This window comes from Kogia breviceps, chromosome 1, assembly GCF_026419965.1.
Source record: "Kogia breviceps isolate mKogBre1 chromosome 1, mKogBre1 haplotype 1, whole genome shotgun sequence".
Taxonomy (NCBI): Eukaryota; Metazoa; Chordata; class Mammalia; order Artiodactyla; family Physeteridae; genus Kogia; species Kogia breviceps.
In genome coordinates this window covers 117,473,138-117,495,232 of record NC_081310.1, presented here as the reverse complement: position 1 = coordinate 117,495,232, position 22,095 = coordinate 117,473,138, and the positions used below count along the sequence as shown (strand labels likewise).

Genomic DNA, 22,095 nt, shown 5'->3' with positions numbered 1-22,095 from the left:
AATTGAGACACAGATGTAGAGAACAAACTTATGGACACCAAGAGGGGAAAGCGGCGGGTGGTGGTGGTGGTGGTGTGATGAATTGGGAGATTGGGATTGACATGTATACATACACTGATGTGTATAAAACTGACGACTAATAAGAACCTGCTGTATAAAAATATAAATAAAATAAAATTCAAAAATTCAAAAAAAAAGACTTTAGTCAATTTTCATCCTATTTTGCATGGGGCAAATGTTTTCATTGAGTAGCTTACTTTAAAATATTGCTTCAGATTACTGGGGAAAACTATACACTTAAAAAAAAAACTAAACAGGGTAGGCTGAAATTGTAAACATAGATAACAAAAAGTCATTACCATCAGCGCCTTTGTGTAAATATCCATTGGCAGGAGGCATAAGTTGCTGATGACTGCCTGCCTCAGAGTTGCTGTAGCCTTCCTGTGGCTCAGACAGTGTTCCTTGGGAAGACAAGTAGCTGGGAATGTCTGCAGGCAGATTGAGCTCGTCTGTAAAAGAGACATCTGTAACTCTCAAATAAAGTTAGGCAATTTAAGCCAAAACTCAGAAGACTATCTTGCAAATGTATCCTACTTTGGTACTAATGGCCAGGAAAATGTTATGTACCTAGGTACTCAACAACTCCTAGAATTTTCTCTGAAAATTATTTCTCACTAGAATTCTCCCCTAAGCTTCATTTTAGAAGTATTACCAAAAGAAAAAAACCCTGAATATCTTATCCATATACACACTTTAGCAATCTATCTGGCTGTACCTCTTCTCTTACAGGATTTCACGGTGAGGGACAGGTGTGAAAGACTGATCTCTGTCATAAGGACTCCACTCTTCCCCAAAGGAAAATTACAATGGAAATGAGCCTTAGGTATTAAAGAAAGAAGGTGCACCTGCAACTGTTTATAAGAACAAAGTTTGGGGGGACTGCCTACAAATTCTTAAGCTTATTCACTAGAGCGGTTCCATTACATCAAGGAAGTAGGACATTTTAACAGAAAAACTCCTCCTTCTATCACACATAAATTATCAAAGCTCCTTAGTTTTTTATATTTAACAACAAGTCCTACACTACATTCCTGACTCAGGTATAAGCCACAAGGGTCAACCGGGTACCACTCACCTGTGTTCGTGATACTATAGTCTTCACTTTTCCTTCTCATGTGGTAAATAACAATGACCCAGATCAAAGAGGTACCCACAACACAGCAGACCACAACAATGATGACAATGCCAACTGTGGTCCACCCATCGTCTTCATGCCCAATGCTACTCTGGGAAGAGTCACAATTGGGGGTTGAAATCACATTTAGGTAAATGTGACCACGTTCTGTCCCAAGGGTGTTGGACATAATGCAGGTATATTTCCCAGCATCTTCTAGCCCAGCATCTACAATGATGAGAAGCTGGTTGGCTGCAGCAAAGAAGTGCCGTTCTGTCACCAGCAGTGGTCCATCATCTTTGGTCCAGTTGAGGCGAGGGGCAGGACTCCCTCCAGCTATGCACTGTAATACTGCAGTTTCACCTCGGGTTACTGTCTTGTCCTCCAGAGGTCTAATAAATGAGGGTGTCTCTAACAGAAAGATGCATTAAAAAATATTAGTCAGTTTTATTCCTAATTGAATTAGACTATTTAGGTTATGATGAAATAAGCACTTTCATATGCTCATGGGAGGATTAGAAGTTAATGTTTCAGAAAAGCAAAAGCCTCAAAAAATCTAAATCTCATCTCAGGAATTCCACCTTGAGCAAGCTATCCTAAGCAAAGAATTTAAAGATTTATATACAAAAATGTTTATCACAAAATTAGTTGTAATTTTTAAAGGTAAAGGGAAAAAAATCTAAAAATCTAGCAGAAAAATGAGTAAGTAAATTATACCATGGCCAAAATATTCATGAAGACTTAATGACAAGGTAACCCTGTGATACAATATTAAGTGGAAAAAAGTAGGCATACATAACCACATAAAGATGAGTGTTTTATTTTATTTATTTTAGATTTTTTTTTTTTTGGATATGGACCATTTTTAAAGTCTTTATTGAGTTTGTTACAATATTGCTTCTGTTTTACGTTTTGGTTTTTTGGCCGTGAGGCATGTGGGATCTTAGCTCCCCAACCAGGGATCAAATCCGCACCCCCTGCATTGGAAGGTGAAGCTTTTGTTTTGTTTATAAGTATTTCTTACATTGATCTTTTTAATTCTTTAAATTTATGTATGTATTTATTTTTGGCTGCACTGGGTCTTCATTGCTGCATGCAGGCTTTCTCTAGTTGCAGTGAGCAGGGGCTACTCTTTGTTGTGATGTGTGGGCTTCTCACTGCGGTGACTTCTTGCTGCAGAGCAAGGGCTCTAGGTGCACGGGCTTCAGTAGTTGTGGCTCGTGGGCTTAGTTGCTCTGCAGCATGCGGGATCTTCCCGGACCAGGGCTCGAACCCATGTTCTCTGCATTGGCAGGTGGATTCTTAACCACAGCGCCACCAGGGAAGTCGCGGAGGTGAAGTCTTAACCACTGGTCTGCCAGGGAAGTTCCAAGATGAGTTTTGTGGGGTTTTTTAAAGATTTATTATTTATTTATTTTTGGCTGTGTCGGGTCTTAGTTGCGGCATGCGGGTTCTTCACTGAGGCATGCGGGATCTTTCCTTGCAGCACACGCGTGGGCTTCTCTCTAGCTGTGGCGTGTGGGTTTTCTCTTCTCTAGTTGTGGTGCACGGGCTCCAGGGCGCACGGGCTCTGTAGTTGTGGCACGTGGGTTCCAGACCACATGGGCTCTGTAGTTTGCAGCAGGCAGGCTCTCTAGTTGAGGCATGAGCTCAGTAGTTGTGGTGTGTGGGCTTAGTTGCCCTGAGGCACGTGGGTTCTTAGTTCCCTGACCAGGGATTGAACTCACATCCCCTGCATTGTAAGGCGGATTCTTTAGCACTGGACCGCCAGGGAAGTCCCAAGATGAGTGTTTAAAAAGTCCAGAATATGTCAAACTCTTTAACAGTGTCTGAGTGACCTTCCCTCTTTTTTTCTAATTTTCTACATATCTTAAATTTTTTAAACAATAAACTTATTTTTCTGATTACACAATTACACAAACTAACACATTTTAAAAAACCCTAACATCTAGAGGAAAAGAGAATTTGCCTTGAATTTTAGTCCCATGAAGAAAAGTGTCCTCCAAATGTGTGGACGCCAAAGGGGAAAGAGGGTGGGGGTGGGATGAATTGGGAGACTGGAACTGACATATACACTAATATGTATAAAATAGATAACTAATGAGAACCTGCTGTATAGCACAGGGAACTCTACTTCACTTCGCTGTACAGCAGAAACTAACACAACACTGTAAAACAACTATATCCCAATTTAAAAAGAAAAAAAAAAAGTGTTCTTAGAAGAAAACAAATTGGCTTGTCAGGGGAAATCTATGGGGAAAAGACATTTTACCAGAGGATAGGATTAACAGGAGCACACTCGAAGGAAAACAGGAAATCTAACCAGAAGGCAGATCATTTTTTTGTCTTATAATTTAAAAAAAAAATGAACTGGGGGGAAAGTTACATTGTCTCAAGTTCTCTGTGAGGCAGTATAAAAGTGCAAACTCACTATTGAATAGTACAAAAAACATATACATGAAGTAGAAAACTTACAGAGGGAAATATAACAGGATAAAGGGATTTGAATTTTCAATTCATGGGATAAAAATTTCTAATTCTGCCCTCAGAATTGCCTCAGATTTCAGTTAACTGATCCACTAATATCCTAGGCTGACATAACCCTGCATAAATTGGCAGAACAAGGAAACAAAGATATAAGAATCCCAACTAAAATCTCAAACATAGATTCTTCTTGCCATTAAGACCAAGAGTCAATCCATAATAAAAAGACTCCCACAAAAGCAGGGACCCACAGAGCAATAAACATACCTAATACGATTAATGAAGCATTTGCTGAGAGGCCGCCTGCTATGTTCTGTGCCATGCAGCTATAGATCCCCATGTCTTCTATTTTCACATTTGCAATGAAGAAGACATCATCCTCAGGCATGACATGCATGCGTCTCTCTCGAGCCGCAGGAAAGTCAGTACCACCATCTTTCTGCCAGGAAATCTGAGGTGCAGGGTGCCCCTCTGCAGCACATTCTAATCTGGCCATGGCACCAGTGCGAATAGTTAGATCCATTGGAGTTTTCAGAAAAGATGGCATCTCTGTTCCAAAAAAGATCACCAAGAGAAAGTGGGTGGGGGCGGGGGGGAAATATATATATACATATATATATATATAATACACTCACACATACATATGAGGGAGACTCTATTAGGCAAAATGCCAACTGTTGTAATGCTTCATTTCTTTGAGAAGACATGCTCCCTGCATTGACAATAAATACTACTTCAGAGGCCATCTTTTCTCCCAGAACCTCAGAGCATGGAGTACAGTGATGACTAACTCTTCTAGAATGCGTGGCAAATCTACCTGATCTCCTTGATAGGGAGAGAAAAAGCAGAAGCAACAAACCTTTTTGAACATATATTTTAGAACTTAATATTTACTATGACTGCCTTACTTAAGAGACTAAATGGTGCTTCCCAAACTAACATCTACAAAGCTGTCAAGGAAACTGCATGATAAAAAGAATTTATGCCTTCAAATATCTCATGAAACAACCCAGGAGCAAGACATATGTATATCTTTTGGTTGCACAAAGCCTGAAGTGTTGTAGTTATTCAGCCTAACAGGAGATAGATCAATCAAGCTGTTTTGTTTTTTTCTTTCACAGCCACAATGAAAAAGAGCATTATTTTCAAAAATGGTTTTGGGTGACTACATTTAGACAATGACAATGATCACTGGACCCAGAAATGTTCTCAATACTCCCAGTTATTGGATGGCCTGTGGACAATGTCAGGAATAAATTTCATAGTTTTTAGAACAGAATTATGGTTCTGGAAAGAAAATGGAGAATTCAAAAAAATTTTTTTTTCAAAAGCATAAATAAAAGTGAAAGTAGTCCATCTCCTAGAGCCACAGAATTCACCTTTACCCCTCAGTCAAAGACTGATTAGGGACAGTAAGTGGGTAAATTAGCAATCCAGTCTGTATACTGTCATAACCCTAAAGACAAAAACAGTAAGGACTCCCCCCACAATGTCAGGTTTACCCTAATTTTCTTGGTCAAAGATTCAAAAATAAAACATGAAAAATCCTTCTAACCACAAAACTATCAGGAAGCATAATTTCTTACCATTCACAGTCAGTTTGGCTTTATGAGAATAGTTAGAACCAAAGTGATTAGTAATAATACACTGATATTTTCCTTCATCTGTGAAATTTACATTGAAAAGATGTAAGACACTAGTATATTCCAGAGCTTCTCCAGCTTGTTGCTGATAACGAACAAAATTCTCAATATCAGCATCATACAAGATTTCACTGTCTTTGCGCCACACAGTAGACATGGGTGAATCACTGCTGCTCACTGCAGTGCATGTCAGAGTCACATTCATGCTTCTTAGAGCAACTGTGGTTTCAGGATGGGTTCTTATCTGTGGCTTGAGAAAATCATCTAAGGAGAAAAAAATGCGGCAGGAGCCAAGTCAGTTATTTATTTTTGCTTCTATAGATTCAACTTTAAAACAAATAATGTAAAATTGCATGTTACGTTTACAAAATATGTTAAGGTTGAAAGGGACTATAGAGCTTGAATCCAATTCCCTTGTTTTAAGATGAGGAAAATGATGCCCCAAAAAGTCAAATGACTTGCTCTAAGATATGTAAGTCCACAGCTAAGCCTGGACTGGAACCCAGGTTTTCACACTTCAGGGCTTAGCACTCTTTCTACCATCCCTTACTGTCACGTATGCTTTGAATATACTTAAGTATTACCAGTTACTGAGAAAAGGAGAAACCTAAATTACAATTTTAAAACAAGCTCTAATTATATTACCCCTTGTGTGTATGTGTATGTGTGTTTGTGTGTATATATAACATACATAAAAATAGGTATTCCTATTAATAAAACATACTATTTGAAAGTACTTTGTGCATAACTTTCAGCTAAAATAGTGAAAAATTCCAAACATGTCAAATGTCCAAATGAAGACTGGCTTAGGACGGGCTAATAAACTATAGATTCATAAATAATATTATTGGACTGATTCAGAGAAGCAGGTATATGAATTCTTAACCAATGTCTTCACTGGGTAACATTTCACTGTGCCATAAAAGTGATAACTAAAAAAAGAAGATAAAATGTATGGTGTACGCTTATGTTTAAAACTAAGTAAAGTCAGAAGGGCATTCAGGGCAATGTAAGCAGAATTTAATCATTACTAGATTCTTTGTTTTCTTCCTTAAAATTTGTAAAAACAACTTAAGTATTTTATGTGCCTGAAATTCCAAATGTCTTAAGCATCTTTAAGTAGACTGTGGAAATACATCTGGCAATAAACAGGTATCTAAATGATCAGTTACTAGTGATATGCAACACAGATACACTAATCTAAAAGTTCCACTGTGTAAAGCTAAGAATTAGTTACTTTAAAGGAAATGTAAATGTAAAAGAAAAATTTTAAAATTGAGAAAAAACAATATAGATGTATACTTGAAATTATAATTAAGTGCTAGAATCAAGACAACTTGTCTATGACAACTTGTCTCTGTCCCCCTTCCCCTCCAAAAAACTCCCAAACCCTGCTGCTTCTGTCTTAGGAAAATAAATCAAAAATAGAAACCAAATGAAACTGGTACATTCATACATTGCTGGTGACAACATAAACTAGTGCTATCTGTTTGAAAACACCTGGTAGCACTTTTCAAGATCTACTAAATATAAAATCATGCTTTTGAATGAATTCATGAAAAAAAACTCACACTTTTTGATTCAGGAATCTTACTACTAGATATTTATTCTAAGGTTAATAATCTCCCTAAAAGAGAAAGGCCTACATTCATAAAGATGCTATTATACTGACAGTATTTTAAATGATCATTTAAGAACACACAGAGGAAAAAAACTGCTTATGATATATTAAGTCGAAGAACACAAAATTTAAGCTACAATTACAATATAAAAATGTTAGAGAAGAATCTAAAGAAATGGAAATAGATATGCTAGTGGGAAAGCATTCTATTTAAAATTTTTTTTAATTCCGTTGTTAAGATAGTAACTGCGTAATATACAAAATATTAAAACAAAAATACAAACCACAGACAAAATCTTTCAGATCCACATTCAGGATGCTTTGCCCTGCTAGCCATTCAGGGTGTGCACAGCTTACATTCACAGAACGTTGAAAGTTATTATCAACCAGCCACTGAAGCAACCACTTCAAATGGCAGTCACAGAGCAAACTGCTTGTGTTCAGAATTCTGCAGAAACAAAGAGGAAAAGAAGTGCCCTTTACTTTTCATTCCAAGTTTCTCCAGCATTAAAAGCTTACTACACGGGACGTCCCTGGTGGTGCAGTGGTTAAGAATCTGCCAGCCAACGCAGGGGACACCGTTCGAGCCCTGGTCCGGGAATATCCCACATGCCGCAGAGCAACTAAGACCATGTGCCACAACTACTGAAGCCCACGCACCTAGAGCCTGTGCTCCGCAACAAGAGAAGCCACTGCAATGAGAAGCCAGCGCACCGCAAAGAAGAGTAGCCCCTGCTCCCTGTAACTAGAGAAAGCCCACCTGCAGCAACAAAGACCCAACACAGCCAAAAATAAATTAAGAGGAAAAAAAAAAAAAAGCTTACTACACACCTAAGCATTTTTCTTGCCAAAAAAATGTTTAACCTGGATCTAACCACGAAAAAACAAATTTAGACTGTCAGCGTTGTTTCTCCAAATACGACAGTGTCATGAAAGACACTAACAAAAGGGATGGGGGGAATAAGGGTAAGGGATTTATTTTAGATTAAAGGAGACTTAAGAGTCATTACAGGGCTTCCCTGGTGGCGCAGTGGTTGAGAATCCGCCTGCCGATGCAGGAGACACGGGTTCGTGCCCTGGGCCGGGAAGATCCCACATGCTGCGGAGCAACTAAGCCCGTGAGCCATGGCCGCTAGGCCTGCGCGTCCGGAGCCTGTGCTCCGTAACGGGAGAGGCCACAACAGTGAGAGGCCCGCGTACCGCAAAAAAAAAAAAAAAAAGAGTCATTACAACCAAATGTAAAGCGTGATCCTCCATTAAGAAAATATATATACACAAAGAACATTTTTAGACATTAGGGAAATCTGAGTATGGACTGCATATTAGATAATATTATTTTATCAATGTCAATTTCATTAGGTGTGATAATAGTGCTGTGGTTATATAAGAAAATAACCCTGCATAGGAAATACATGCTGAGATATTTTAGGAGTGAAGTGTCATGATGTCTGTAGCTTACTTTCGACCAGTTAAGCAAAATAATAAGCATATGTGTATATATGTATATGAGTGTGTGTGGAAAGAGGGAGAGAGGCACAAGGAGAGAGAAAGGGAAAGAAGGAAAGAGGGAGGGAGAGCAACAGGTAACAAATTTAGCAAAGAGTTCACAATTGATGAATCCAGGTAAATGGCATATGGATGTTCATTGTACTGTCCTTTAAACTTTTTTTTTTTTTTCGGTACGCGGGCCTCTCACTGTTGTGGTCTCTCCCGTTGCGGAGCACAGGCTCTGGATGCGCAGGCTCAGCAGCCATGGCTCACGGGCCCAGCCGCTCCGCGGCATGTGGGATCCTCCCGGACCGGGGCACGAACCCATGTCCCCTGAATCGGCAGGCGGACTCTCAACCACTGTGCCACCAGGGAAGCCCTAAACTTTTGACGTCTAAAATTTTTCCCAGAGAAATTTGGGGAAGAGCTTACTATATATATTGGGACATAGAGACATCTTTGTTGTGGAGAGGATATAATTATTTTCAAATTATTTCATCAGGACTAAAAACATTTCAGCCCTGTGGCAATGTGTACTGCAACCTAAACTAAGAACCACTGAAAAATGGTTTGTGGTTATAATAGGCCTATAAAATATACGTGAAAAGTCAGTGTTTTATTTTAGTGACCCTTAAATGTCTCATCCACTTGGAAGTAGGGAAAACAAGAGATTCTGACAACATTATAACCTGCTTTGCATGCATCACCAAAATCCTCAAGTAATTTTAAAGTTTGGTACAAAAATACCTAAGATCTGATTCCAAAGAAGTTTCAAACAGTCTTTAAGGGTACCCCAAAAGCCACACTTTATCAAGGGCAATTTTAATTAAGCAGGCCAAAAGTTACCTTTTGCATTTCAGAATTCTTATGTTATATGCATTCATTCACCAAGAAATATTTGAGTCTACTATATGCCAGGCACTGTTCTAGGCTGTCACGCTACAGCTCTCACAAAGCTTATGTATTTAGAGCCAAGCAATAAACAAACAAATTCAAAGTATAGTGTCAGAAAGTTAAGTCCTGTCAAGAAAAACAAAGCTGGGCAGAGACATAGAGACAGCAGCTACCAGTCTGGATAAAGCAGTCAGGGAAAGATCCTTTGAAGAGATGTCATTTGGGCAAAGACCTGAAAGAACTGAGAGAGCAAATCACATGAAGATCTGAGGTAAGAGTGTTATAGACGGAGGAAACTATGCACAAAGACCTTGAGGCAGACACTTAATGTGCTCCAGGAAAAGCAAGGAGGCCACTGAAGCCAGAGCACAGAACGTGAGGGGACAGTGACGGGAATGAGGTCAAAGAGATGGGCAAGAAGGACCAAGCCATGCAAGTGCTTTATAGACTAAGGAAAGAACCTGAGTTGTTTTTTTCTAAGTGTGCTGGGAAGACACTGGAAGGTTAAGAACAGAGGAGTGATATGGTCTAACTAATGCTTTCTTAGGTATAATATAAGTTGCCTCATGAGACATGGACTTACATCCTAATTTCACTACTTACCTTAGGCAAGATACTGAGTGCCTCCAAAATTTCAGTTTCTATTCCTGGAAAATGGGATTAAGAATACCTACCTCAAAAATTTTTTTAAATAAAGTATTTAGCATAGTATCTGGCCACAGATACCAAAAGATTCACATTAGTTCCCTTCACTTCTGTTTCTTTTGCATCTTTCCACCCTTCACATGCTAATGAACTCTGCTGTACCTAATGGAGTATATCCTGCATTCTCTCCTCAAGTATATGGATAGATATATACCAAATATCAACAGTGGTTGTCTTTTGAGTACTGGGGATTTGGGGTCTTTCTCTCCCTCTTGGTTTAACTATCTAATTTTCTACCATGATTACATAATTTTAATGCAAAACCATTTTTAATTCATATTTGACTCTCCCACCTTGCCCCAATATTTATACAAAGCACTGTGAAGGATACAAAAAAGTATTAAGAGATCCTTTAATAAATGTTGATGTGAAATTCCATATTATAAATATGACTTAAATTTAAAGTAACCAAGAGCAACTAAAACTTCTCAGTAAATAAGCTGCATTAGAGTTCCTGCATTAGCAGCTTGTTCAAACCAACTCAAAAAATCACCAAATGATTCTCTGAAGAATGAAACTATGATATTTGCTTTCACCTACTATAAACATTATATTTTAAACTGATTTCTTTTAACAAGAGTTAAAACTTTCTTGCCGGCCCTCAGATTATCACAACCAAAAAACGGTAATACTGATATGCAGTAAGTTGTGCCTTTTCAAGTTAAAGTAAGCCTTAGGAGAAATAACTCAAAATATCTCAAGAGACCAAAAGTAAGCAAGCCACTTTAAAAATCTGGCAGACGACTTCCCTGGTGGCACAGTGGTGTGGTTAAGAATCCACCTGCCAATGCAGGGGACACAGGTTCAAGCCCTGGTCCGGGAAGATCCCACATGCTGCGGAGCAACTAAGCCTGTACGCCATGACTACTGAGCCTGCACTCTAGAGCCCACGAGCCACAACTACTGAGCCCTAGTGCCACAACTACTGAAGCCGGTGTGCCTAGAGCCCGTGCTCCACAACAAGAGAAGCCACTGCAATGAGAAGCCCACGCACCGCAAGAAAGAGCAGCCCTCACTCGACGCAACTAGAGAAAAGCCTGTGTGTAGCAATGAAGACCCAATGCAGCCAAAACTAAATAAATAAATTTATTTTTTTAAAAAATCTGGCAGAAAATAACAAAAAATGATCTCCATAACATTTTAACTTTTGTTATTATCTTAGTTATTCACCTTTTACTATATGCAAGGCTCTGTGTGGAGCATCTTCTCAAAACCCTCAAAAGCTTTCTAAAGCATTTAGGGAGAAAAAAGTACTAACTCCTCATGGCCTATTAGACCCTACATGATCAGGCCTGCTTATATCTCTGACCTTAACTCCTACCATTCTTCCCCTTGCTCTTGTCTTACAGACGTACCAGTGTCTCTGCTGTACTTCAAGCACAAAAAGCAAGCTCCTTCCTCAGGGCCTTTTCACTTGTTCTTCCCTGTGCCTGGAATGCCCTTTGCCCAGTATAAAATGGTTTGTCATTTCATCTCACTAAGGGCCTGGCTCAAAGGTTGTTATCTTCAGAAAAGCCTTCCCTCACTACTTCAAAATAGCAATCCCTGTCATGCTGTACACCTTTAACCCAGCTTTTTCTTCAGAACATTTATTATCTGATGAGATATTATATACCTACTGGTTTACTATTTATCTTCCTTATAGAATTTATTGTAATATGCTATGAGGACAGAGACTTTGTCTTGTTCATTACTGCATTTTTGGCATTTAGAACAGTACCTTACATAGCAGATGACAATAAACATTTCTTCCATAAACAAATTATCTCATTTTATCCTCACATAAGCCTGAGGGTGGTGCTCTTCCCATACTGAGAAGGGAAACTGAGTCTTAGGCTAAACACACAGTTGTAAAGAATGGGGCAAGAATCTAAACCTAGGCAATTTGAACTCACATACTTCCAGTGCATCTCAAACTATATGTGGAGAAGGACCAGTTTTTTAAATTCCCAATCTGTTATAGATCAATACTTTTATAAAATTCAACAGAAGTGTCACAGTAAGGTCAAATTGTTCTATAAGTTTCTAAAAAGCTTGCTCTGAATTTCTATCCTCTCGTCATGAATCAGCTCTGGTCCACAGACCTCCCTTTGAATAGCCTTCAGGCAAGGCAAGATAAGTTGATATAGCCCATTGGTTCTTACCAGTGGCTCAATATCCGAATAACCAGAGTTTAAAATTAAGAGCAACGCCCAACTAACCACCCCACCTCTGAGAAATCCCCCCTGGGAAATAAGAACAATTTTTTTTTAAATCATGAATGAAAAAACATTTAAATGATATGTATTTTTCTATCATAACTATTCAACAGTTTTGGAACATTTTAGTAGTTTGAACAGATTAGAGACATCCTCTGTGACCACTGTACTGAAAGTGCTAGATCACCTCCAAAAATTACATAACACCTTAATTGTAACTCACCCCAAGAGAACACGTCTCCAATAGTCCAAAAAGGAAGAGGGGAATAAAAAAGGAACAGTAGGGTAAACATAAAGCATAAGCAGCGTTGCTAAGGTCTCTTTAACTATATGCATCAGCAACACAGGAAAAAAACAGAAGGTCTTGGAGCCACACACTCTGGACTCTTCAATGTTGAGTTATTTTTAAATTACATCCAGCCACTAAAATAACTGAATGTTAACACTTTCTTTTTTCCTGCCTGAATTGTGTGCTTTGGGAAACATCTGGGTCACATTCATCACACTTTAAGCATAAGCGTGGATAATGATCTAATTAGTGACAAAAAAGACAAGTTACGTACAGTTCTTTCAAGCGAGTCTGGGAAAAAGCATTTTCTTGGATAGACATTATAGCATTGTTGTTCAAATCTCTGAAATGAAGAGAAATGAAACATTACCAGTCACCATTTCTACAATTAAGTTATATAAACACTTTAAATGGTCATGAAAACCTCTGCTAAGAGCAAAGATTATTTATATACTGAGCAAAAATGGCTGAAAAATACTTACAGATGCTCAAGGGATTCAAGACCAATGAATGCTTTCTTTGTAATTGACTTAATCTGATTTCCTTGTAAGATTCTGAAATACAAACAGACCTTTCTAATAAAGCTCTCCACTAAACAAAATTAAATTCATTAAAATAAACATTTACCTATAACGAGTGAAAATAAGCTTAACATGCATTTTTAAGAAAGTTGTGAACCTTTATTATTAACCAGTGTGAAGCATAGAATAAATGTGTCTATTAAGATGTCAGCGTTCAGTGAGGTATCTGTAAACAACCATCCTGACCACAGATACACCTGTAGTTTTCATATAATAAACTGGATTACATTCCCAGGTTCTCCCTTTTCATCAAAAGATCATCTGGGCAAAGAATCTCAGACAAGTGTGAAGCCTGGGAGACATTCTTATGGGAGAAGACCTAAAATCTTACTTGAGAGAATCCTCTCTTGCTAAATTACCCATAAATCTCACATGATTAAACAGATCATGGTTCAATTCTGGTTTCAGTCCATTTCTTTTACTTAAATCAAAATTCTAGTTCCATAAATAACTTCTCTTTAAGTGACACTAGGAATGTTCTTTCAGAAAGTGCCCCACCACAAAAAAAAACAAAATGAAAAACAAACCAAGAAACAAAAACCTTAATAAACAACAAAGCTTCTTCCTTTAGTGGGTGAACCAGAAGGCTCAGACTTTCTAGCCACAGCAAATAGACACAATCCAATCACATTTACAACTGGTTCTTTAAAATATACCTTCATAGACATACATAAATATCATAAGTACATACAATTTAGTGAGACTTGTGAGTCCAGCAAAGGCTTCACTAGCATCTTCTATGGCCCATGAAATTTCATTGTTTCTTAAGTTTCTACGAAAACGTCAGGGATAGACAGGTTATGTTAGTCAACATGACCATTACACCATCAGGCATCATCCTGACACAGTAATGCTAATTTTAATTTTGATCCTTACAGTAAAGGTTATTTATGATAAACACTCAACTCTTCTTTTTAAAGAATACCTGAGATAAGCATGTAAGAACTAATTCCAGTAAGCTAAGAATTAAGCCGACCTTGATAAATAAATTAAGCAACGTGCTAAGAGTATTAATCTTCCTAGCTAATAGCCCGTAATTGTGTTAGCATATTAAAAATTATAGTCGGGGCCCTACAAAGAGCAGGAGGATTTCAAGATGCAGGGGGTATGGCTTACAAATCTGATTTCAGACTAATGGGATTTTGGGGTGATCCAAGCCTTCCCCTGAGCCCTTAAATCTAAAATGGCTGACAAAAAGTAATGTCAATACAGAGCTTCACAGCTCAACAGCAATTAAACATGCCCCCTGGGAAGTAAGAATGATATACCCATGTGCTAGAGTGATCACTCTGTTTTCTTTAGAAGGAAAAGTATGGATCTTTTAAAATCCACTGTTCCATTCTCAGATGAAATGCAATTGCACCACACCATGTCATCATGGAAGAAATACCAGTTAAAGATACTTAATCACTTTTGCTTCCTTAAGTCATCTCATAATAAAGCACAAAGTTTTTTGCTTTATAAGACATATGTAAAGTTATGTTAATAACAGTAAGGAGATAGGAGATCACTCTTCCCATTTAGCTATGTCTTTACCTGAAGTGAAAGCTAAGAAAGATCATGTTATTTTACTAAAGAATAAACACTGAAACAACTGATGGCTCAACTCTGCAGGACTTTTCCCTCTCCTCCACAGAACAGCATAAATAGAACTCACTCACCAAACTGAGTAAGAAGTATACCTACTCTGGCAAGAGCATTGGTCTAAAGCCGGAATATCTCAGATCTGTTCCTTATTCTGCCTTAACTATCTTTGTAGCATTAGATAATAATTTATGCCTGCAATTACTTTTCTAAACTTTAATACTAAAAGTAATAATCAGTGGTGTACTAAAAGAACTTGTCTGCCATCCCATGCACTGCCAAAAGACTACAGCTGCATCTAATATAAATTCCTGAGTTTGCACTGATCTAATTTAACTTCTGATAACATAGAAAAGAGAAAAATTTTTTTAAAAAAGGAAATCACTTTTACTTTTTCAAGGCCAAATCTAAAGGAGGACTACTTCATTAAGTTAAAAAGAAAAGAAAAAAAACATCAAACACACACTTGTGCATGCATAGACACCTTCACAAAATTATCATGCTTTCTTTGTCACTTATGGTTAGGTCCTAAAGTTGGGAACCTGCCTCTTTTCTGAGACCATTTATCAACTAAACCTGATGACCAAAAAGTCCCCTATTCAGGAACCTTAAGAATCTACAAATTATACTAATTACTCTTTTTCTCTTATTCTGCTCTATGTTTGAGATTACTGTATTTCATTAAAATACCTCTTCATTCAATTATATTCCATGATCAGGGTAAAACATTCAACCTACAGAACAACAGAAGTTTAGAGTTGAAACTGCCTTTTGCAACCATCTAATCCTATATCCATCCTTCACTGGACATCTAAAAAAAAAAAACCAGGAAAGGCTACGTGATTTTGTTTCATCTGACAGTAAAATGAAAAGCACATGAGGGACTTCCCTGCTGGCGCAGTGGTTAAGCATCCACCTGCCAATGCAGCGGACACGGGTTCGAGCCCTGGTCCAGGAAGATCCCACATGCTGTGGAGCAACTAAGCCCATGCACCACAACTACTGAGCCTGCACTCTAGAGCCCGTGCACCACGACTACTGAGCCCATGTGCCACAACTACTGAAGCCCACACACCTAGAGCCTGTGCTCCGCAACAAGAGAAGTCACCACAATGAGGAGCCTGTGCACCGCAACAAAGAGTAGCTCCCACTCACCGCAACTAGAGAAAGCCCGCACGCAGCAACAAAGACCCAACACAGCCAAAAATACATAAATAATAAATAAATACATAAATTTATTTTTTTAAAAAAAAGCACATGAGCTTTAGTATAAAAAAGACCTGGGAAAAGACCTGGGTTCTAATCCTGGCCCAAACATTTACAAGGTATATGACTTTAAACAAATCATTTAATCTCTCTGAACCTCAGTCTCCCAATATGGAAAAGAGCAATAATATCCCAGTACACTGAATGCACCTGGCACATATCAGATCATTAATAAATGTTAGTTTTTTCTGTCCAAAGTCATGCAGCAAATTGGTAACAGTGAAGAGGTCTCCTGCCAGAGCTGTTCCCACTATACGTCCTGCATCCTTTTGAATGAGAAGTGGTAGATCTGGTACACTACTGGTAGTTCAAGGTCAGAGGAGTAAGAAAATGTGCATTCCTGACACTAGCAACTGTGTTTTATTCCACAGTAACTGGCACAAGAAGAGATGCTTTGTTGTTTAGTTAACTCAGAATTAAAGTACAAACTGAAATGGCTAGAGATACATAAAATTTACATACAGGGATAGAGATAAGCAAGACTGCCTTAGCCCAAGGCATAGGAGAGAAGAACTGCAAAATATTAACATACATAATATGTACACCGATTATTTGTTTTGCTTTAGTGCTTTAAAAAAATTAGTAAAAAAAAAAAAAATCCCCAAAAAGGACAGATATACTTACAGTGTCTGAAGATTGGAAAGAAACCTAAATACACCATCAGCAATGTGAGTGACTCTGTTGTCCCCTAAATTCAATCTCTCCAGTAAGCTCAGACCCACAAAGGCAGACTCATCCAGGCGGGTCAACTGGTTATAGGACAAATCACTAAAAACAGGAAACATGGAAGGTAAAAAATTCACTCTCTTCTAGTTCAACTTTTATATTCTTATTCTTATTTACATGATAAATTTAGGGCTTTCAAATTTCTAATAAAGAGGGATATTAGATCTCATTACTGGCCATGGGAATGACTTATTCAATCTGCTCTAGTCTCACAGCTTCCACTGAAATGCCATCCCACACTTACAGTTCAGACAGTCTTTGGCAGAACTCCCATGCATCAGGGCTGATTCTTTCAACAGCATTCTGGCTCACATAGAGCTGTTGTAACATTCGCAAGCCATACAACCACCCCTTGTTCACTTCTGTAAGGTTATTATGCTCCAGTTCTCTGCAGAATTAGAGAAAGAAAGGAGGAAATATGCTTCAAAACAAGGCATGCAGGACTTCCCTGGTGGCACAGTGGTTAAGAATCCGCCTGCCAATGCAGGGGACACGGGTACGAGCCCTGGTCCAGGAAGATCCCACATGCCGCAGAGCAACTACGCCCATGCACCACAACTACTGAGCCTGTGCTCTAGAGCCTGTGAGCCACAACTACTGAGCCCGTGCACCACAACTACTAAAGACCACATGCCTAGAGCCCATGCTCCGCAACAAGAGAAGCCACCGCAATGAGAAGCCTGCACACCGCAATGAAGAGTAGCCCCCGCTCGCCACAACTAGAGAAAGCCCGCATGCAGCAACAAAGACCTAATGCAGCCAAAAATAAATAAAATTAAATCTTTAAGGAAAAAAAAAAAACCAACAAGGCATGCAGTGAGAAGATTCCAAAAATCTTCATTAAGTCTTGCACAGAGGCATATACCTTTGCTCAACCCAAGTGAGCAGACAAATTCTGTTCATAAATATGTACATGTTTCTTAAGATTTAGTACAAGAAGCCTGTAAGACTGTCTAAAATATCGCATCTATAAAATCAACTCACCAAGAGATATAGTATACCTGTTCTGGATAAATCCTGATAATTTTCATCAGCCAAACATTAAGGGAATATAAACTTTTCAGATGAAATGTTTGGAAGAATGATGACAAAAATACCAGTTAGATAACAAAGCTTAAATCTTAATTTATTTCACATAAGAGAAGGGAGGAAGAGCTAAAGTACTTTGTTATAATTAAAGCTACTATCCTAGCTGTTTGGCACTGAAAAGCCCCAGACTCCCTTCCTAATAATCTCTTATTCTAGTTCATAGTACTTACAATTCTTCCATGTTATCCAAGCCAAAAAAAGCTCCATCCTTGAGTTTGCTAATTCCATTCCGCTGCATTTTCAAAGATCTTAAGGAGTCTAGACCTTGGAATGTGAGACCTTCCACAACTTTAATCCTGTTTCGTTTAAGTTCCCTTTAACAAAAATAGTTTTACAGTCAGAAAATTAGTTTGCTGATTTGCCCTAATAATAGTAAAAAGAAACAGACACTATAAGAAAAAACAATCTTCTTATAATCCATCTATTTAGTTACTCACAAGAATTGGAGGTGAGGTAGCTTGAAGATCTTGGGTGGAATCATGCTAATTCTGTTCCTGTTTAACTTTACCACTAATAAGGAACTTGACAAATTATCAAAGCAACCAGCCTCCAAGATGGTTATCCTATTATTGCTCAAATTCCTAAAATGAACAAGATAACAACAAAAAAAATTCAGTGAAACTAAGCATTCTACCACTGTAAAGCTGCCTCAAGTCTATGACTGAGCCCCAGCTCTACCACTTAGCAACCGTATGCAACTTTACAAATCACTTAACTGCTTTGTTTCTTCAAGTACAAAATAAGGATAATACCTACTTCATTTGGGTTGAAATAGTATGCATGAATATGCTTTGTAAACCGTAAAACACTTAGCACTCACGCTAATTATCACCACCATTACACAGGTTAAGCACTGTTTAACAAACTACTCCCATTTACCTTTTACATAACTGTTAGTAAAACACAATCCAGAATTAAATCTCAAAAATTACCTTGGATACTTAATATTTTCTGAAAGTAGTGTACTCTTTAAGGGCAGAAAAAAAACCAAAAAAATCTAACCTAGGTTTGTTTCACACAAGCATATCAAAATCACAATAAATAAGACATATCTGGGAAGATAAATATCAATGAATAATAAACATGCACTTCAAATTAAATCTAGTTTAAACTCTATTTTACTTACAGGTATTTAAGCTGCATTTGAGGAAATGAAGATGTCTTGACTTCTGATATTATATTTGAGCTGAGGTCTAAACTCTCGAGTGCAGGGTAAAACTGGAACGCTTCTGCATTTATTTCTGGGATTATATTATGGACTCTATAAAACAAAGATTATATTGAAGCTATTGCCAGTGATCCACCCTAAACCACAAAAATGTTAAATAATTAGGATCAACAACAAGGGTACCTAAAACAAAAACAAAAAAACTGTGTACTACGCATAATTTTAGTAAAAGACCTGAAATTTTATTTACTTACAATGAGAGAAGAGTAATATTAGTGGTTGTTTCTCCAAAATATGGGATTTCAGTTAGCTCATTATAATTCATTTTCCTGAGTAAGGGGAAAAATAGATATAAAAATTTAGTGAGGCAAATGCTACCTCGAGTTCTTTCTGGATAGTACATATTCTTTAGGATAAATGCCAAATTTGAAAAAAGCCTATGACCCAGAATGAGTTAGACTAAATATTTTCTACTGAGAAATTAGAGATTTTAATAAAAAAATGTTTTCATGGTATAGATATATGATTTGATACCAATATTAGAAAGGTTAGGAAATATTTTGCACATTAAATATTTTTAATCCCAGCAAGTTTCTTTGAATACTTTTATGACAGCTAATTAGCCCTTCTTAAAGAAAGAATAATTCATATCTCTATATATATATTTATAATAAATAAAATAAATTTATATATAAGTTAATTAAATAAATTTTTAAAATACACACGCACACACATATATTTTTTTTTACTCAAAGTTAGGGAAAGTTGCTTGAGACCACAGACCTAAACAGATTATCTCAATTGTTTTAGTAGTAAATCTAATGCAATCACATTTCACCAACCTGTTTTTCAATCACTGAACAACCTCAACAATCCAGAATACAGAAAAGAAGCCAGAAGTAAAAGGCCTCCAAGTAACCAACTGAAGTTACAAAGTCCATGTAATAAATAATAAAGCCATGCACTTCCCACTGAGCATTTTCCTTTCCTCAGGACCTACTCTTTCAACTAATAAACTTGTCAATTGTTCATTCAGTCCACAGCAGATTAGGGGCAGACAATTTGAGGCAGGGAAGGAGAGAATGCAGAGACAATGAGAGCACAAAGTACCCCGTCAGAAAGAAATTCAAAAGAAAAATTCATCTGACGATTCTGAGGGTGTTTAGTATAGAGGTAAACAGGCCTCAACAGTTGTGCCTCTGGGAATACCACAATGCAATAACTGATATTAATAATATTTTAGAAATTTCTCTCCAGAAACTACATAATACATCTCCGTACTAAAGGAAAAACTTCAATGAAGAGGAAAACTGGATTATATTAACTACCATATTCCAGGTGATACCAAAAATATTGTATTTCATATAAACCTACTTCAGACATGATGCTTCCACCTTAGACAAGTAAAAACATTAAAAAAAAAAAATTTACACAATACAGAGTTTCACTGGCTGAAACTCTAGCAAAAAAAAATAAAATATATTCACTCTGAAGAGGGAAAATCTTATTTTAGGCCCCAAGGAAGTAGAATAGTATTTCTACGCAGTTTACAACTGGAAATCACCAACGCATGGCATAATACCCAGAGAGTTTGTGATACTAACAAAGCCAAAGACAAGTTTAGGCTTTTAAACATGTTTTAATCTAAAGTTTTCTTTCCTTCAATTTTTTGACATTTTTGCATTAAACATCCTGAAATTCATAATTCATCAAATCACCTCAAAGAATTTAATGTAAGTTTAAATAAATAAAAATAACTTACACTTCTTGTAATGTTTGAGATTCCAAACTGATGCTCCAGTTAGACAACCGATTATGACTCAAATCCCTAAATGGAGGATAAGAGATCATTCTTAGTTTAGCCCTGGAAAGCACACTTAAAGGGAAAAAAAAAGAAAAGAAAAAAGAAACGAAAATAGTAATCTAAAAGCCCTATCAAATGTGAATTTGAGTTGTACAGATAAAAAGAAATGTTTATAAAGGATGAATTAAAATTTATGTAGATTTCAAAATAGCTCTTTTACTTTCTCCTTTTTATGAGGGTTTTTTGTTTTTGTTTTTACTAACTAGGAAATACATTCACATGGTTCAATAATCAAAAAGTATAAAAGGATATACAGTAAAAAGTCACCCTTGTCTCCAGCCATCCAATTTCCCTCCCCAACAGCAACAAGTGAAAACATACCATTTCTTTTACAGCCTGTCAGATACTTTATGCGTGTACCAGAAAAGTTTTACACAAATGGTAGAATAATTTACACATTATTTTGCCCCTTGGTTTTTTCACTTAACAATACATCTTGTAGATCATTCCACCGAGATATTATAGTTTCTTTATCCCTTCTAGTGATTATGTTACACTTTATTATAATGCACTATGCTTTACATACTTTTGAAAGAAATATATACTTTTAAAGTAACAATATAAAGTAATATATACTTTATATATTATATAATATATTACACTTTAGCTGTAGATAAACTTGAAGATGGATTAGATTTCACAAGTCAAGACAGTGAGCTTCTGTATTAGAATTGGGGTTGACCACATCCTTGATAGAGATGTAGTCTTCCTTAAAAGCAAAAAAAGCAATCTAGCTTCAGGGAAGGGAAATTCATCTCACTCCAAGTTACATTAATGATGATGGTGGTGGTGGCGGCAGCAACTAACATTTATTAAGTGCCAGGCACTCTTCTATGCACTTTATACATATAAATCTGCCTAAATCCACACAACAACTTTATGAGGCAAATACTTTTACAATCCTGACTTTCCAGACACAGAAACAGACAGAAATTAATAATTTGTCAATCTAAGGTCACACAGCTAATAAGTGAGGAAGTCAAAAACTGGAAATTCCATCTCACTTCTAGTGAGTAGTTTATTAGATACAGCAGAGATTCCACTGAAATTAGTCATGAGTCTAAATATTTAAATAGGCTTAAAAATTCACCTTGCTGCTTTCTGGCATCTTTTCAAGATGAGGTGGAATCTAGCCCACACAAGCTGTCTGCCCAAGAGCTGTATTACACATTACAATATGGCTAGCAATACGGATACACTAGAGAAACATTACAGATCACTTTATCTCACTGTACCACCACGGGCAGTTGACAGATGCATGCAGTTTTGAACGATGTCTCTAACACAGCACAACAATTTGTTCTCAGCTAGTTTCGTGTCT

The 22,095-nt window shown here is 37.3% G+C and overlaps 1 protein-coding gene across 7 annotated transcripts in view; it reads right to left on the bottom strand.

Annotated features, from left to right (window-relative positions):
- LRIG2 (leucine rich repeats and immunoglobulin like domains 2) overlaps positions 1–22,095 on the bottom strand; it is an 82,731-nt gene that overhangs the window by 31,774 nt on the left and 28,862 nt on the right. For 6 of the 7 annotated variants that reach the window (XM_067042321.1, XM_067042307.1, XM_067042326.1 and 3 more), the window contains exons 2-16: positions 20,673–20,738; positions 19,165–19,239; positions 18,869–19,003; positions 18,180–18,323; positions 17,913–18,056; positions 16,898–17,041; positions 16,552–16,695; positions 13,769–13,849; positions 12,979–13,050; positions 12,771–12,839; positions 7,207–7,370; positions 5,245–5,565; positions 3,926–4,207; positions 1,136–1,585; positions 360–509 (exon numbers count right to left, since the gene is read on the bottom strand). In XM_067042321.1, coding sequence (XP_066898422.1) covers positions 360–509; positions 1,136–1,585; positions 3,926–4,207; positions 5,245–5,565; positions 7,207–7,370; positions 12,771–12,839; positions 12,979–13,050; positions 13,769–13,849; positions 16,552–16,695; positions 16,898–17,041; positions 17,913–18,056; positions 18,180–18,323; positions 18,869–19,003; positions 19,165–19,239; positions 20,673–20,738 — 2,441 coding nt within the window. The remainder of the gene's footprint in view (positions 1–359; positions 510–1,135; positions 1,586–3,925; positions 4,208–5,244; positions 5,566–7,206; positions 7,371–12,770; positions 12,840–12,978; positions 13,051–13,768; positions 13,850–16,551; positions 16,696–16,897; positions 17,042–17,912; positions 18,057–18,179; positions 18,324–18,868; positions 19,004–19,164; positions 19,240–20,672; positions 20,739–22,095) is intronic. The other variant, XM_067042317.1, reaches the window with a different exon arrangement.